Here is a 14,726-nt window from a genome sequence, read left to right as displayed (position 1 = left end):
TACTGAACGACAGAAGGGAGCCTAATGACCAAATGTTCAAACAGCAGCTTTTCTTGGTGTCATGTTTGATGTTTGGTGTAGCAAACGCATATGGCCAGAACACACTGATGGACTCTCGGTATGATTTGTAAATAATGAGGCCTGTGAAACAAACAAACATTCTTGGGAGCGCCAATTACAATGCCATACACTCATGTTAGTTGAATTAGCGCACAGCCGTCTGCAGTGGACGCGCTCGCGGGGCTTGTTGCCAAAGATACACATATCAAATCCACAGGGAAGCAGAAATAACTGCTCAGTGAGCAGCAGGCAGCTGGGACTGATAAGTGTGATCAAAGGAGAGAAGAAGACCATATCAGCCATGTAAACAAAACTTAAAATTGTTGCAGTATTTTTGTGTACAAAAAGGAAACAGTATTTTTTAGAGCCTAGAAGTGTTCTTTAATAATATTTTTAGTCATTATAAGACTTGTACATTATTATATGTATAAATGCCTGTGTCATTGTTCTGCGATTTTGGGTTCCTGTTTATAACTCTGTTAAATTGACAAAGGGAGAAGTCAGACTTATAGCTAAGTTTGCGCTGAAAAAAAAAAAAAAAAAGAATTCATGATATAGGATAAGAACTGTTTTGGTGCTATACAAAGACAAAATCGGCATTGGCATAAATTAACCTGGAAATTAACATGGACTCAAGAGTGGTAAGAGGTATGACTGCAGATCTACTATCTACCACTACACTCAAAATTTTTTTTTTTTTTGATTGAGTAGTATATTGAACCCACTTTTTATTACATGATCTTCTATAAACGTCTCACTTTGTACATTACAATGATTTCTACCAGGCCATAGCTGAAATGCTGCTGTTTAACTGAAAATTTGCCAGACTGAAAAATCAGTAAGAGAGTTTTTTCCAGAGTCAGATCCCAAGATTATCATGTTCTCGCATGTGATATTTCTCCTACCTCAGGAAAACCTCTTCCATAGTGGTTACAGAAGCTCCATAGCTGGCAATGCCGAGTTCCTCTCTGTTCATCTCCAGCTCAGCAAATAGCAGCTCAAACCTGAGAGGAAAAACAAACAGTGTAAAACCAGGGAAACACATTATGCACTACCTCACAGTGGGGTAAATGCTGTCACTCAGTATGAGCTCTTGATGAATATAAAGCTGCCAAATTTCACTGTGTATCACTGCTTATGAAATTATATATTAACAAACAAACAGAACAAAGAGTTTGATGCAGAGGCAATGTTGGTTAGCCTGTGTAACGATGTGAGCGTGCATTATTTCATAAGTTTCCTGATCCATTTTGGGACATTCTCCAGTTCAAAGTGGCCAGAGTCATTATCATTTAGTCATTCAGTTCAGCGGAGGGGATTTCTGATCAGCGGTCTTCCTAACCATTAGGCCACTTCAGACTTTCCACTGTGTTAATGTGAGTATTCTACGTATGAACAAAGACCAGACTGACTCACCTGCTGGTGCTTTCTTTGGGCAAAATGTAAGAGAGCTCGGCTCCGGCGCTGCTCTCCAATGTGGCATTAGGAACATACATATGTACAAGGCGCGTGATCTCTGACACGTTACAAAGAGCGTCCTTTACTATCACCATGTGGTAGCCAGCACCTGGTGAGCAAATGAAAGGAATAGGTCTGTATAATTAATTGTAGCAAACATGTACGTAACCACTTAAAAATGATGTAGCTCAGTTACAAGATTTTAAATTCTCTTGAATTTCCAAGTAAGTTATATGAGGGATTATATTATGCGTCACCAATTACATCTGATATTGTGCAGTGTGAACTTCAGTGTTCTCAACAGAAAAGTTAGTAAGTGTTTCTAACAACGTATAATAGAATAGAAACAGTCTGTTGTAAAGTACAAAAGTGCAGTATGTTTCTTTTTAGACAAAGACAAAAACTTACCATATTTTTTTTGTCATATCTAAGCAGTTCTGGAAAAGGATGACTGTCTTAGCACCCATACTACATATTCAGCATCTCTGAGAATGACATCTTGTTAGCGCCACTCTTTGAGCCTGCGGCAGTTCTATCCACTCCACTCTTCACTTACCATATTTGTTCTTAAGGAAGAGCGGTGACCCACAGCACTGCAGCTCTCCTCCTGCCATGATGGCGATGCGGTCACCGAGTAGGTCAGCCTCGTCCATAAAGTGTGTGGTGAGCAGAATGGTGCGACCACGTTTCTCCCCTTGCAGAAGGTCCCAGGTGGCACGTCGAGCCGATGGGTCCATTCCCGATGTTGGCTCATCTAACATTACAATCTGGCGATGGGTAGAGATAGGAAGAGATGAAGACATGGTTAATGGGATGGAGAGACTGGACAAAAGGAATGAGGGTGAATAATGCTTGTGAAATTCTTTACCTTGGAGTCTCCAATGAGGGCAATGCCAATAGAGAGTTTTCTCTTCATGCCACCAGAGAGAGTCTTGGAACGAGCCTGCCGCTTGTCCTCAAGGTTCAGGATACGGATGATTCGGTCCACCTCGTCTGGAATCTTGTCTTTGGAGTAGCCTTTCAACTGGATATGAGGAACAGAATGAAACAGAGTACAAATAGACTAAACTACCAGCCTCTGTTTCATATTAATATCAATATTAAGCCTGGGGTCTGCACCTATCCTGCTCATAAAATTGAGAAGTTTAGTATTTAGAGGAACTGGGAAAGTACAATAAGCTGGTAGGATTTGCTCAAATCATTAAGTGTTTTTCTGGAAGGACACCAACAAAGGAAGCCAGGAAAAAGATTGCTCTTAATGACAATAACATGGACAAATACATGCTAAACTAAAGCTCCATTTACTGGTACAGTAAAACTGCTGAAACCAACAAGAGTTACTGAAATATATTATAATCATTATGAAAAGTGTTTTGTGCTGTTTTGTGGAAACAATGTATCCACAACACAATATGATTGTGTGAGTGCATGCCAGTAGGTACAAAGATTGAGCTGAAGAGAATGTATATGTATAGTAGGTGTGCATGTTTGTGTTTCTGTATATACGAGCATGATTGTGCGAGTACCTGTGCGTAGAAGAGCAGGTGCTCTCTGACTGTAAGGTTATCAAACAGTACGTCATGCTGAGGACAAAGTCCAAGACTTCGGCGGATCAGAGCCATGTCCTGACAGATGTCATAACCATTGATATAAGCCCTTCCACTGGTGGGAGGAAAAAGACCTGCAAGCACAGCCATAAAGGCAGGTGGGTTCGTATCTTTTAGATGGCATCTATGCTTGATTATGTGTGAGAGTTTTGTTTGTTCTACGACCTGCTCACCTGTCAGCATGGACAGTGTTGTGGTCTTCCCAGCACCATTGTGTCCTAGCAGCACCGTGATCTGTCCTTCAAACATGTTCAGCGTGAGATCCCGCACTGCTTTCCGTGTCTTGCTCCCCACTTTGAAGTCCTGTTGAGGGGATAAACCCACAACAACGTATTTGCAATACCTTAGGAAAAAAGCTACGGGGATGAGTAACCTTGCTACTTATTTACCATCTGACTACTGCAGTAGATTTTTAATGAATGTCTGTGCCACCTGCACCAATTACAGTAAGGGGACGTGATGACCCTCTAGGTCACAGTGTCGGTTTTGCTGCTCACCTTAACAAGGTGTTTAATCTTGATCCCAGAGACTAGTCCACCTGGCTCCTCCTCAATAAATTCTCCTTTCAGAGCCTTTTCTGCATCCTCCTCCTCCTCCTTCTCATTCACCAAAGCCATGCGAGGGCTGCTGCACCAGTATGAAGGCTGCAGATGTGGAGATTGAGAGTAAGTGAGGGATAGACAGAGGTAGAAGGAGTGAGATGAAAATAGCCTTAGCTAAAAAACCTGTATAAAATAGTACTTTACAATTCAAATATATATTTCCAACCTATCTCCATACTTTATTTTACACACTGTATATTTCTCAAGCTTTTATCAATGAAGTAAGTTAATTACATGATGCAACAAGGGAGGCAGAAGAACACAATTGTTCATAAAAAAAACCAAAAGAGAGAAAATGGGCTGACATGAACATTGTTTGTGTATACGCTAAATTAAAGGGGATTGTTTCCTTACCAAACCTCCTTCTGGTGCACTTCCTAAGAACCAGAGTCAAACCTTCACTTTCTACACTGTAGAAACAGCATCTCACACCCACACACACAATGGTCGTCAACATCAGTGCGTCAAAATCTAATCCACACCCTTCTGGCAGTCTCTTGAATTCCGGAATACTGGGAAATGGGGTAGCATGAGTTTATTTTTTTGTGTGTGTAAAGGCACGCCATTTCATAATGGCGTCCCTAGTTGTTATTAAGATAAACCTTATTTGTGTTGGCTGAACAGACTCAGACATTTCCTGTTATTCTAGCTAGCTGAATCCAAAGACTTCCTCTGGCCAATATGTTGTGACCTCTTGTTTTCAATCCCCTCCACTGTCACTATATCAGAGCCGTTTTCACTGGGTGCAGGAATTTCTTTAATCTAAGACAATTTTCTCTTTTGGGAGACCTCAACCTCGACCTTGCAACTACCTGATGGTGTTCTAAGAGCTGAACACCACCCATTTGCAACATCTGTTCGCATGGTAATCTGTCCTCAACTGTAAACCACTATGTAAAAGCCTTGTCAGACGTTGGTAGTGGTAGTTCAGGCTTGGTCAGAACTTTGGAAACACACAACTGGCAGTGTTCACAGGTGAGAGGCCGGTGAAGGGTCATGTCCTTTTCAGCGCACTAGTATTCCTGAACTGGTAACATTAGGTATAATACCCCTACTGGGGAGACTGAGTTAATATGTGTCTGCCTCTCACAATCTGTTTCCTTGTCTATTAACTTTAAAAAATGTCTTAAATTGTACGCTATTGCCACATACTTTGTACAAACGTTTACCTCTGGTTTTTCAACCAGACTGTGGATAGTATATTCATACAAAAACGTTCCATGAATAATTTTATCTGATTTTTTTATATTAGGAAGAATAAACACCCATATCATGGTAAAATCCTAAACACAAAGTCTCTGAATGGAATATAAATGCTTGTGAAAACTCCTTGGGATGCCGAAAGTAAACAGCGTTTTTCATAAAATGTGAGTATATTTCACAAGTCTGACAGGTATATTGGAAAAAAATTGAGTGATCAATAAATTAGGTTTGAAATGTTACAAGCAAAACTGAAAAAAAATCTGTTGAACTTTGACAATTTGGGTTACTGCAAATTATAACAGAAAACACATTACACTGTTACTGACAAAAGTGATGACAATAACCAACCAGATGATTGGGCGATATTTCGTTTGCACACAACTTCCCCCTTTTTTTGGTACACTTCTTTCAAGTTTGAATTAGTAACAGACACTGCTGTAGAGACCAAAGTCACTGTGACGAGGGACAAAAAGAGCTGCAATGCAGCCTTTAGTTTTATGGTTTTCTGCTTGCAGTAATCTGGAAGAGCTACATCTGTTTCGTTGCGTTATCTGTTCATACTTACATTACACTAATGTATCTGTATTTGGTTACATCCTTAGTGAATGTATGCGTGCATGCATTTGTGAGCGGCTTAGAGTGCAGCATACCAGTACAAAGAAGTAGGATGGTAGAGGCACTCCGTACTCCCCAGGAAAAACTGCCTCCATGTACCAGGCTACTAGCCCATAAAGCAAAGAGTCAAACAGCAGCAAGCTCAAAACCTGGGCCAGGGAGAAGTCATCATCCACCGTCACAGAGTCAAACAAGTTAGACCACTGGATTCCTGTACCTACAGAGGAGGAAATGGAAATGGAAGATTAAGCTAAAAAGACAAACAGACACACAAAAAAGTTCCACATAGTTCCACAGACTGCAGTTTGACATAATTTACTTTGAACACAACACCAAGTTTCACCTTTGCCTTCAAACATTCCTATGAGCTGAGCACCCATGGCCATGGCCACGTTGGAGATAAGGCAGGCTGACACCTTCTGGGTATGGCTCAGTAAGTCGTAGCGTGGCCACAGGAACAAATAAGGCAGGTAGCTCAGAAAATAAATGAAGCCGCCCGCTGCTGCCGCCACATTGGCTGAAGAGAGACATTAAAAAGAAAGGATCAGTTGTTGACGGGATGCTTAACAATAGCAAGATTCATGTATCCTTAAACAATAAAAGGTCTGACAAATGAAATACTAAATTGAACAGTGCAATTGCAGCACTTGTCATACTGTTTGTTGTCACAGTTACAGATGAACAATATTTCCATACCAGGACATGAGATCAAATGAACACGAATGCATTTTTTGACCTGGGCAAGTGTTGCTGGTAAATAACTATGTAAACAGAACTACTTATGCTGTGAAACCCATTTCCCTGATTGACAGAGGAAGTCTGTGAGTGATGTGGAGATAAAACACTGAGGAGGACAAATGAGGGATGGGGGAGGAATTAAAAAAAGTGAGTTTCAGACTTGTTTTTACTTCCATCGCTGAGCAGCATGACAAGACCTCTCAAAAGAGCACTTGTGGCAGACAATGCTGCATTTTGAGCCTGCTTGGAACATGAATTGATTAAGTGCCATTATGTATTCCAAAAGAGTACATCAGTGGGTGGGGAGAGGTATCAAGACAGCTGTATGCACAAAGACAGCCACGACAAAAAAGTAGTCCCTCTTTGTCAAAAATGGCTCAGGAGGGCACTGAAGGATCCCCTCTGTTGTCTTAGCCTATTTTCTGTAAAAGCCCGTCATCTCATACTCTTTCCCCTTCCATCTACAAATCATCATGTAAGGAAAACCTTTGAACCTAGTTCATATAGTAATCTTTGGGTTTTAGCAACTTCACATTTCTATACAGTGTCACAGGGAAAACACAGGTGTGGTTTATTTGGTTTCTTTATCTTATTTGGTTTACTATGTTTAGCTGCACTATTTCTGATGATTTTAAACTCTCAAATAATACAGTTGGACAATTATTCATGGACCAAAAACAGGTTAGGCTAAAAGAAGACGGGTGGACAGAGACAGCAGGAGATACAAAGGAAGAGCAGGACAAGATTAAACAAGAATTAGCGCCTTGTGGTTATATGCCTCCGCCAACCAGTCATGTTGCAGTTCACATCCATGTCAGTCCAGACTCATATCATGTATCAAGTGAAGACTCAAAGAGAAGAGTTATGAAGAGTTATGGCCAAAAACGTTATTTGTGAGGTCAGAGTGACCTCGACCTTTGACCATCAAAATCTAAATCAGGACATCCTAGAGTCTAAGTGGACATTTGTGCCAGATGTAATGAAATTCCCTCTAGGCATTCCTGAGATATCGCGTTCACAAGAATGGGCAGGGCAATATGATTGATGGAGAGAGAAAATCAACACCTCATTGTAAACCAACAAAATGGAAGCTTTTCCAGTCTCTTTTCTCTTCTAATCTGCCACTGTGGAAAAATGGCTTTTAAGGCTTACTCATAACCGATCCTCATCAAGTTCAGGTTTCTTGTGATCATTATTGTAACAGCCAACAACAACATAAATTTGACTGTATGGCTGATAAGTAAGTACTTGTGTGCGGCTGCTTTGCAAAAGGCTGAATAAAACTGAGGCCACTTGCAATCTAAGCTGGTTTGCTGAGAAAGTTGCAAGAAGGTGGAAGCTCATTTGAATGAGAAGCTCTGACTTAGTGAAAGAGGGAGAGGGACATGAGAATGGAGAGCGATAAGATCTAAATGGTTTTCTTTGTCGCAGACATCTAGGACATTTAGGGAATTTCACATAGCTGAACACAGAAAGAGCTCAGAACTAGTGGTTAACTTGCTGAAATTTAAAGTGAACTAAACATTTCTCTCCACCAAGAAGTGGCACCATACAAGTATATGCTTATTGTATCAGTAAAATAATTAACATTAGTCAAAGTTTACATTCCCATAGTTGATCAATACATTTAATTATAGCGTGCAAGCATATATATAACTTTGTCTAGTCAACATTACAGCATAACACCTCGTTATGTAGATCTTTGTGTACTTAAAAGTTTTTTATAGCTCAAGAGCCTTTTATTCCTGCTTTTATGCTTTGGCTCAGCCAAGAGGAGGGAGAAAGGCAAAAAGCCAACACTTTGACCTGCATCTGAGAGACCACACTATGTTTCGCATACTGTACATTTTAGCAAAATTAAGAAGGAAAGTGTAGTGTAAAAGGCATTTGAACGCACATACAGAACACGAGACTGACTGACTGTCAAAAAAAAGACATTATTATCATTAAGAAAAGAGGGACATGAGAATGGAGAGCGATAAGATCTAAATGGTTTTCTTTGTCGCAGACATCTAGGACATTTAGGGAATTTCACATAGCTGAACACAGAAAGAGCTCAGAACTAGTGGTTAACTTGCTGAAATTTAAAGTGAACTAAACATTTCTCTCCACCAAGAAGTGGCACCATACAAGTATATGCTTATTGTATCAGTAAAATAATTAACATTAGTCAAAGTTTACATTCCCATAGTTGATCAATACATTTAATTATAGCGTGCAAGCATATATATAACTTTGTCTAGTCAACATTACAGCATAACACCTCGTTATGTAGATCTTTGTGTACTTAAAAGTTTTTTATAGCTCAAGAGCCTTTTATTCCTGCTTTTATGCTTTGGCTCAGCCAAGAGGAGGGAGAAAGGCAAAAAGCCAACACTTTGACCTGCATCTGAGAGACCACACTATGTTTCGCATACTGTACATTTTAGCAAAATTAAGAAGGAAAGTGTAGTGTAAAAGGCATTTGAACGCACATACAGAACACGAGACTGACTGACTGTCAAAAAAAAGACATTATTATCATTAAGAAAAGAGGGGACAGACATAGAGACACACACCTCGTGAGAAGAAGGCACTGATCATGAAGCTGAAGTTGATGGTGGCCACAGTGAAGAGGAGCAGGAAGACAAAGACCAGCGTTGGGTCACTGTAGGTCAGCACTGCTCCGTTAGGGCTCACCTGAAACAACAGATTCAGTTCTAACTCGTTGAGACACATTTACAGCCTATAAATGCAAAAAATTCCTGCACTTAATGATTCAATCATGACATTAAGCTATTGTTCAGTAACTACACTGCTTGACTCAAAACAAATTTCTGATTATTATGAACTGGCTATTATAATAAAATAGAAGTAATATTTCCAATATAAAGATTTGCTTTACGGCAAATTTCGCTTTCAAAACCATTGTAAAGCACTGCCTCTCATGACATGTTGTATCAACCATTGCTTTGAGAACTATCACTTGGCTAGGTATTTGCGCACAAAATAAGTACAGAGTGATATTTACTGTAAATGCTACTGTTGATAACAATGCTGTGTTCCCTTTTACTTATCTAAGAAACTGCTTGAATAGGTGGCAAAAGTATTACGTGTTGGAATGTGGGTTAAGTAATGACAATATGTAAAAACAAACTCACTTGGATACAAAGCAGCAGAGTAACAAAAAAAACTGAAATGGAGAGGAAGAGGAAGAACATGAGGAACCAGGCGCTCCAGTGGAGCCAGTTGCTGAGGCCCATCATTCTCATGTACTCCTGAGATGGACGAGAAAAGGCAGAGGTAAAGGATCAGTCTGACAGTTTTTTTTTTTTTACTAATTTCAGCAACGGAACAACAGCCCATATAGAGACACACAAACACACCTTGAGCTTCCTTTCCTTTTCCTGTACCACGGCTCGAACTATGTTGAGGGAGGTGTAAGTGAAGCTGAGCACTAGTACTAGGGGCAGCTGGTTCTGAATGGCCAGGATGAAGACGTCATATATAAAGGCAGGGTAAGGGAACCGTGACAGGACCACTCTGATCTGTCGCAGCAGAGAGGCAGCAGCAGTTCTGTTGTAAGAGCGCATGATGGCTCGGTCCACTGCATGCTGCACCGCCAGAAAACCCTCTCGGAAATAACCTTAAAAAAGAAGAGATATTAACACTGAAGAAAATATGTTAATACAACCATTGTATCAGAATTAATCTGGGTCCAAGGAGTTTCTCATGGCGCAACCCCACTTTCAAAGTGACCTGTTCCACAAGGCAAAGTCCTTCTAACTGGTGTCGAGAAGTTTACGTGAAAATGGACAGGACGCTTTGAGGAACAAAAGTCTGTAGTCGCGAGTTATTATGCATGTGGAGGTTGGAAATCCATATTCATGGATTTCTTAAAGCCTGCCAGTGTATATTATGCTGTTAGGATGATTTCATCTTTTGGAGTATGCCTCTTCATCCATTATAGTTACATTCAACTTTGGAACTTCATTATGGAAAAAGGTCTAGGCCTGTTGGGCAACTGCAGAACAGTTTCTCCTCCAATCCCCAATTCATCATCATTATCATCATCACATCGTTTAAGCCTGACAAACCAAACAACCAGAGAGAGAAATGTGGAGATGAGTTAAGATCATCTGATGCCTCCTGAACGGTACCCGACACCTAACAAATGTCCAACAAATGGTGCAAGGGCACACTGTATCCTGATACTGCCAAAAGTAGATAACACTGATCATGCCAAAGTTGTGCAGGGACATGGTTGCTATGGAAACACAACCTGAGGAGAGGGCTCTCGCTCTAGAGATAGAGCTTTTCATCAATCATAAACTCTGTCTAAACAGATAGAAGAGAGTTTGGTATCGTTTTGTGGAAGGACTAATGCCTATTTGAATAACTCTTCAAAGAAACATGTGGCTTTTAAAAATATTGAACCTATATATTTGGACAAAAGGCCCCGTGGTATCAGCAAAGCAGACATGATGGTTTGCTTTGCAAGACAAAAAAGGTGACAGAAAAAGGAGAGAAAAAGTGGGAGAGACGAAAAGTGAAACAAAAACAAGGAAGGTCAAATAGAAGAAGACGGGGGGTCTCACCTGGCGTGCCCCCCTCCTTGTCATACTGCTCTCTCGGCCCTGGCAGTTGAAAAAGGGGATAGAGGCTTAGCGTGTGCCAGTCCAGGTCACTGTTCGGGTTCAGCTCCGACTTCTCCTTGGGTGGGGCATTGCGTGGGGTGAAGGAGAATCGCAGGTGGTAGCTCACCTGTGTAGGAGAGCGCAAAAAGAGAACGGCATTAGCAGACCTGAACAAAGCCAAGAGTAGTGGAGTAGTGTGAATTTAACACACATCAGGTCTCTCCATCAACTTGGCTTCAAGTAGTGCCAGTGCCTTTCACTTAGTCATTTTTGTTGTAGAGTGAATAAATCAACTAACCAATAAAGAAAACAGAGAGAGAAAACAGCAAACGAGAGTGAGGAATAAAGATTTGCTTTGGTCTTATGCTTTGTTTCATCACCATTTGTGTGTTCATGTTTACGGTTTTATGCATCCCTCAACCCTCCCTCAATAAGGACAATAAAGCTGAATTGAACTGATTCGGAAAAAAAAAACGAAGGAGACAGGCACACAGAATAAGACTGAATAGAAATTGGTTATAAATATGGGAAGATGATGAGCCCTTAAATGTGGGAGCACCTCCGTCTCCCTGGCGCTGCTGTGAGCGTTGGCTGTCTGAAGCCTTCAAGCCCATTAAGTCTGTCAGACTTTTCCATCACATCCAGATAATATGGGATTACACTGCATGAACCTGTGAATTCATCTGTCCTCTGTCGGGTTTTTCCCGCCACACAGGAGGACAGGTTTCAATTCTGCTTTTATTCTGCCTCAGATTAATGTCCGCTCAGATTAAATGTGATCGTTATAATTATGTCATATTATATAGTTACCATGCACTTTTTTGCTTTGTAATAAACCTGAGCAAAAATGAGCTTGTTTGTTCGTCTAAGATTTTCCTTCTATCTTTGAGCTACCAACTGGGGGAAAAAAAAAAAACAAAAAACTGAATGCACATGTAAACAAAGAGGGTTTCTGGGAGTAGAATTGTCACAGTCTGCCCCTCTGTTCCCCTTGGTCCCTGTCCCCAGCCTCAGCTCACTGTTCCCAGGACATGTTTCTCCCCTCATCTCCCCAGACCTGCCATTCTTCATCCACCCACCTGATGTTCTCAGTCTTTCCTCCTGGTTCCTATTTACCTGTCTGCCCTGCCCCTCTACCCACCTGTTCCACATCTTTAATCACCTGAGCTTCCCTCCTAGCTCGCACCTGAACCCAGTTGCCTCATTTACCCTACCAAGTATATTTAGCAGCCATTTCCACCAGCGCCTGCTTGGATCATCTGTTCATGTTTTGGTTCATGCTTCTGCTCATGTTCCCTTGTGCTTTCCCTGTGTTCCGGTTCCAGTTGTTTCTTCTTTTGCCTCAGCCTACTTGTGTTGTTACCTCATGTTCTTGGAGGATTTACTACATGTGTTGAATATTCTGTATTGTTCCTGGTTGTACTCCTTAGTTTTCCTTGGGTGTATGTTCCTGTCGCCTGTGTTCCTGGATTCCTGCTTGCCATCTTGTCCTCCCGACTGACTGTAGCCTGTTACAGTTATCGTTAAAGTATTTTCACTGAATTTCAATGTGTCACTGTTTTCCACCTCTTGAAGTTATACTTTTGTTAAAATAAAAAAAATAGTGAAAAGCAAAAATCACCACCCATATTGTAGCTGGACTCTCCAGTGTCCCTGTCACAGTTACCAGACAACAAAACAATTCACTGCAGCTGCACCCACTCCTCAGGTGCTAGAACTGACAGTGTGTGGGCATCCGGCTTTTTTTACCTTTAGGGGCAGAGATTCATCATCATGGCTGAAAGGGTGCTCAAACACCACAGCAGCCAGCAGCTTTCTTGACAGAGCATCATTTCTCACGTAGTCCTCAAACTGCTCTTCTGTTTCAAAGCCACGAACTGGAACGGAAGTGTATATATATATATACACACACACACACACACACACACACACACACACACAGACAGACAGACAAGAACATTACATTAGTTGTGATGTGGTATTTATGTCACGTACATCTGTTTTCATGCCTGTCGAATTGCCCGACCTTGGTGCTCGTTATACTCTCTGACAGCCAGTAAGTTGGTCGAGATGCGGTCATCATACTAATTCTATGGCCAATGTTATCAATACAACAGGTCAAATAAGAGAAAAAAAGTGCCCCTTAAATATGCCCACATGCTTTCTTTGACACAGATGCTAGATCACACAAAAAGGGAAGAGATACCTCTAAGGCTGAAACACTCAGAAGACATACACACCACCAATACCGTAAGCAGCTTGAAAAACCCCCCCCAACAGTCCAAATACGACTGAATGAAAACAGAAAGCAGAACAAAAATAGATCAAAACAGATTTGATATCCTTTTCACTTTTTTTTTTTTCACACCAGTTCAAAAAAGCCCTCGACTCCATGCTCTTACTAACTTCAGCTGCTTACCCTGAATACTGCTGAATTGACTAGCTAGTAGTATAACTGTAATTCCCAACCAGCAGTTGTACCTTGCAGTCGCACCTTGCAGTTGCAATGGGGGTACAGGCAAAGACTGTGGAGTAGCTCAACTTATTTAAGAAAAAAAAAAATGAAAAATTTGATTTGTTCAGAGAAATATATCCACGTATTTGTGTTTAGGAAAAAACATGACACCCAAACAGAATTACAGAATTAAACCATTCTGATTTAATGTGATGTGAACCGTCACAATTACAATACAATCTCACAAGCTGGATGTGGCAGTTACATGGTTTCAATGAGGCGGTACTTTAGCTCACCTGATAAATATAAAAATTTAACACTATGACATTTAAAACATCATTGGCCCGTTTTAAGTATTATCATCTGCTCTAGAGAAGCCCTTATTTTGGTCAGAAGACTGTAGACATATCTTGGTGGTCTCCTGTGTGTGCATGACACACTAAACCTCAGCCTTGATTCCCCTCCACCTTTCCCTCTGAATGTTGAGGCCAGCTAAATTATTCATTAATGACTGAGCTGGGATCTCACAGGGCTGTGTACAGGACAACCTGCAGTTACACAGATCCGACTACCTGCTGCCTCATATCGGTCTTCAGCTTCACACTGCTGCTATTTGTCCATCTTTCTGACTGTCTGACAATGTGACAACAATTATTTAAAACAGCCTCTTTGCACACTTGCCAGTCAGACCATCTGCATGTTTATCTGAGTAGCTGGTCATGCAGAGAGGGTGCGTGTGACTCTGTCAATTAGAAAGTGATGAGGTTTAAGTGTCCTGAGGGAGGAGAGTAACATGCTACAGTACGTGAGCCTCCTTTCCTTCCCTATCTAAACTCCCATCTGGTAAGAAAAGAAGGGTGTGGTACATTTGCTCTCCTGTGGGTTGTTTCTAAAGGAACCTGTATTCCCAGGTCTGCCCTGAATAACAAGTGATGCCGAGGCTGAGGTATTTGTTTTACTGGTTATAATGGTGCTACTAACAGCTCCAACTGGGCAAGCAACCCTTAGGTTTTGCTGCAACAGAATTGTGGTTTTTAAAGCAACGTTCAATATTTTCCTTTTTTTCTTAAAATTTTTGTAGAATATTATGTGACAATTCCTTTCAGTAATATCCACCAAACTTTTTTTCTAATTCAATTGACAAATAAACTTGATTAAAGTGAGATTGGTGGTATAAAATATTTATAACCTTTAACTATTTCCATGTTGTTATGGTTTGCTACTTTATTATACCTATCTGAACACAGAGAGTGGTGATAGTATAGTTCAAAATATGTACATTGAACCAAAAAAAGCACACCTTTGCCTTCCGAGAGTCAATACCGTTACACTTACTTACTGTACACTTACACATTTTACCTTAGATTTCAGT

General features: G+C 40.8%; 1 protein-coding gene across 3 annotated transcripts in view; it reads right to left on the bottom strand.

The window, feature by feature from the left end:
- Positions 1-14,726, bottom strand: part of abca3b (ATP-binding cassette, sub-family A (ABC1), member 3b) — a 32,283-nt gene that overhangs the window by 12,357 nt on the left and 5,200 nt on the right. For 2 of the 3 annotated variants that reach the window (XM_040124273.1, XM_040124274.1), the window contains exons 4-17: positions 12,649-12,776; positions 10,861-11,026; positions 9,649-9,908; positions 9,424-9,540; positions 8,842-8,962; positions 5,889-6,062; positions 5,581-5,762; positions 3,623-3,769; positions 3,299-3,428; positions 3,045-3,199; positions 2,387-2,542; positions 2,075-2,285; positions 1,477-1,627; positions 966-1,064 (exon numbers count right to left, since the gene is read on the bottom strand). In XM_040124273.1, coding sequence (XP_039980207.1) covers positions 966-1,064; positions 1,477-1,627; positions 2,075-2,285; positions 2,387-2,542; positions 3,045-3,199; positions 3,299-3,428; positions 3,623-3,769; positions 5,581-5,762; positions 5,889-6,062; positions 8,842-8,962; positions 9,424-9,540; positions 9,649-9,908; positions 10,861-11,026; positions 12,649-12,776 — 2,197 coding nt within the window. Of the gene's footprint in view, positions 1-965; positions 1,065-1,476; positions 1,628-2,074; positions 2,286-2,386; positions 2,543-3,044; positions 3,200-3,298; positions 3,429-3,622; positions 3,770-5,580; positions 5,763-5,888; positions 6,063-8,841; positions 8,963-9,423; positions 9,541-9,648; positions 9,909-10,860; positions 11,027-11,978; positions 12,009-12,648; positions 12,777-14,726 lie in introns of those variants that run through there. The other variant, XM_040124275.1, reaches the window with a different exon arrangement.

The sequence above is a fragment of the Xiphias gladius genome, chromosome 3 (genome assembly GCF_016859285.1).
Source record: "Xiphias gladius isolate SHS-SW01 ecotype Sanya breed wild chromosome 3, ASM1685928v1, whole genome shotgun sequence".
Classification (NCBI taxonomy): domain Eukaryota; kingdom Metazoa; phylum Chordata; class Actinopteri; order Istiophoriformes; family Xiphiidae; genus Xiphias; species Xiphias gladius.
The sequence above is the reverse complement of the archived record's forward strand: the minus strand, read 5'-3'. Positions and strand labels throughout refer to the sequence as shown.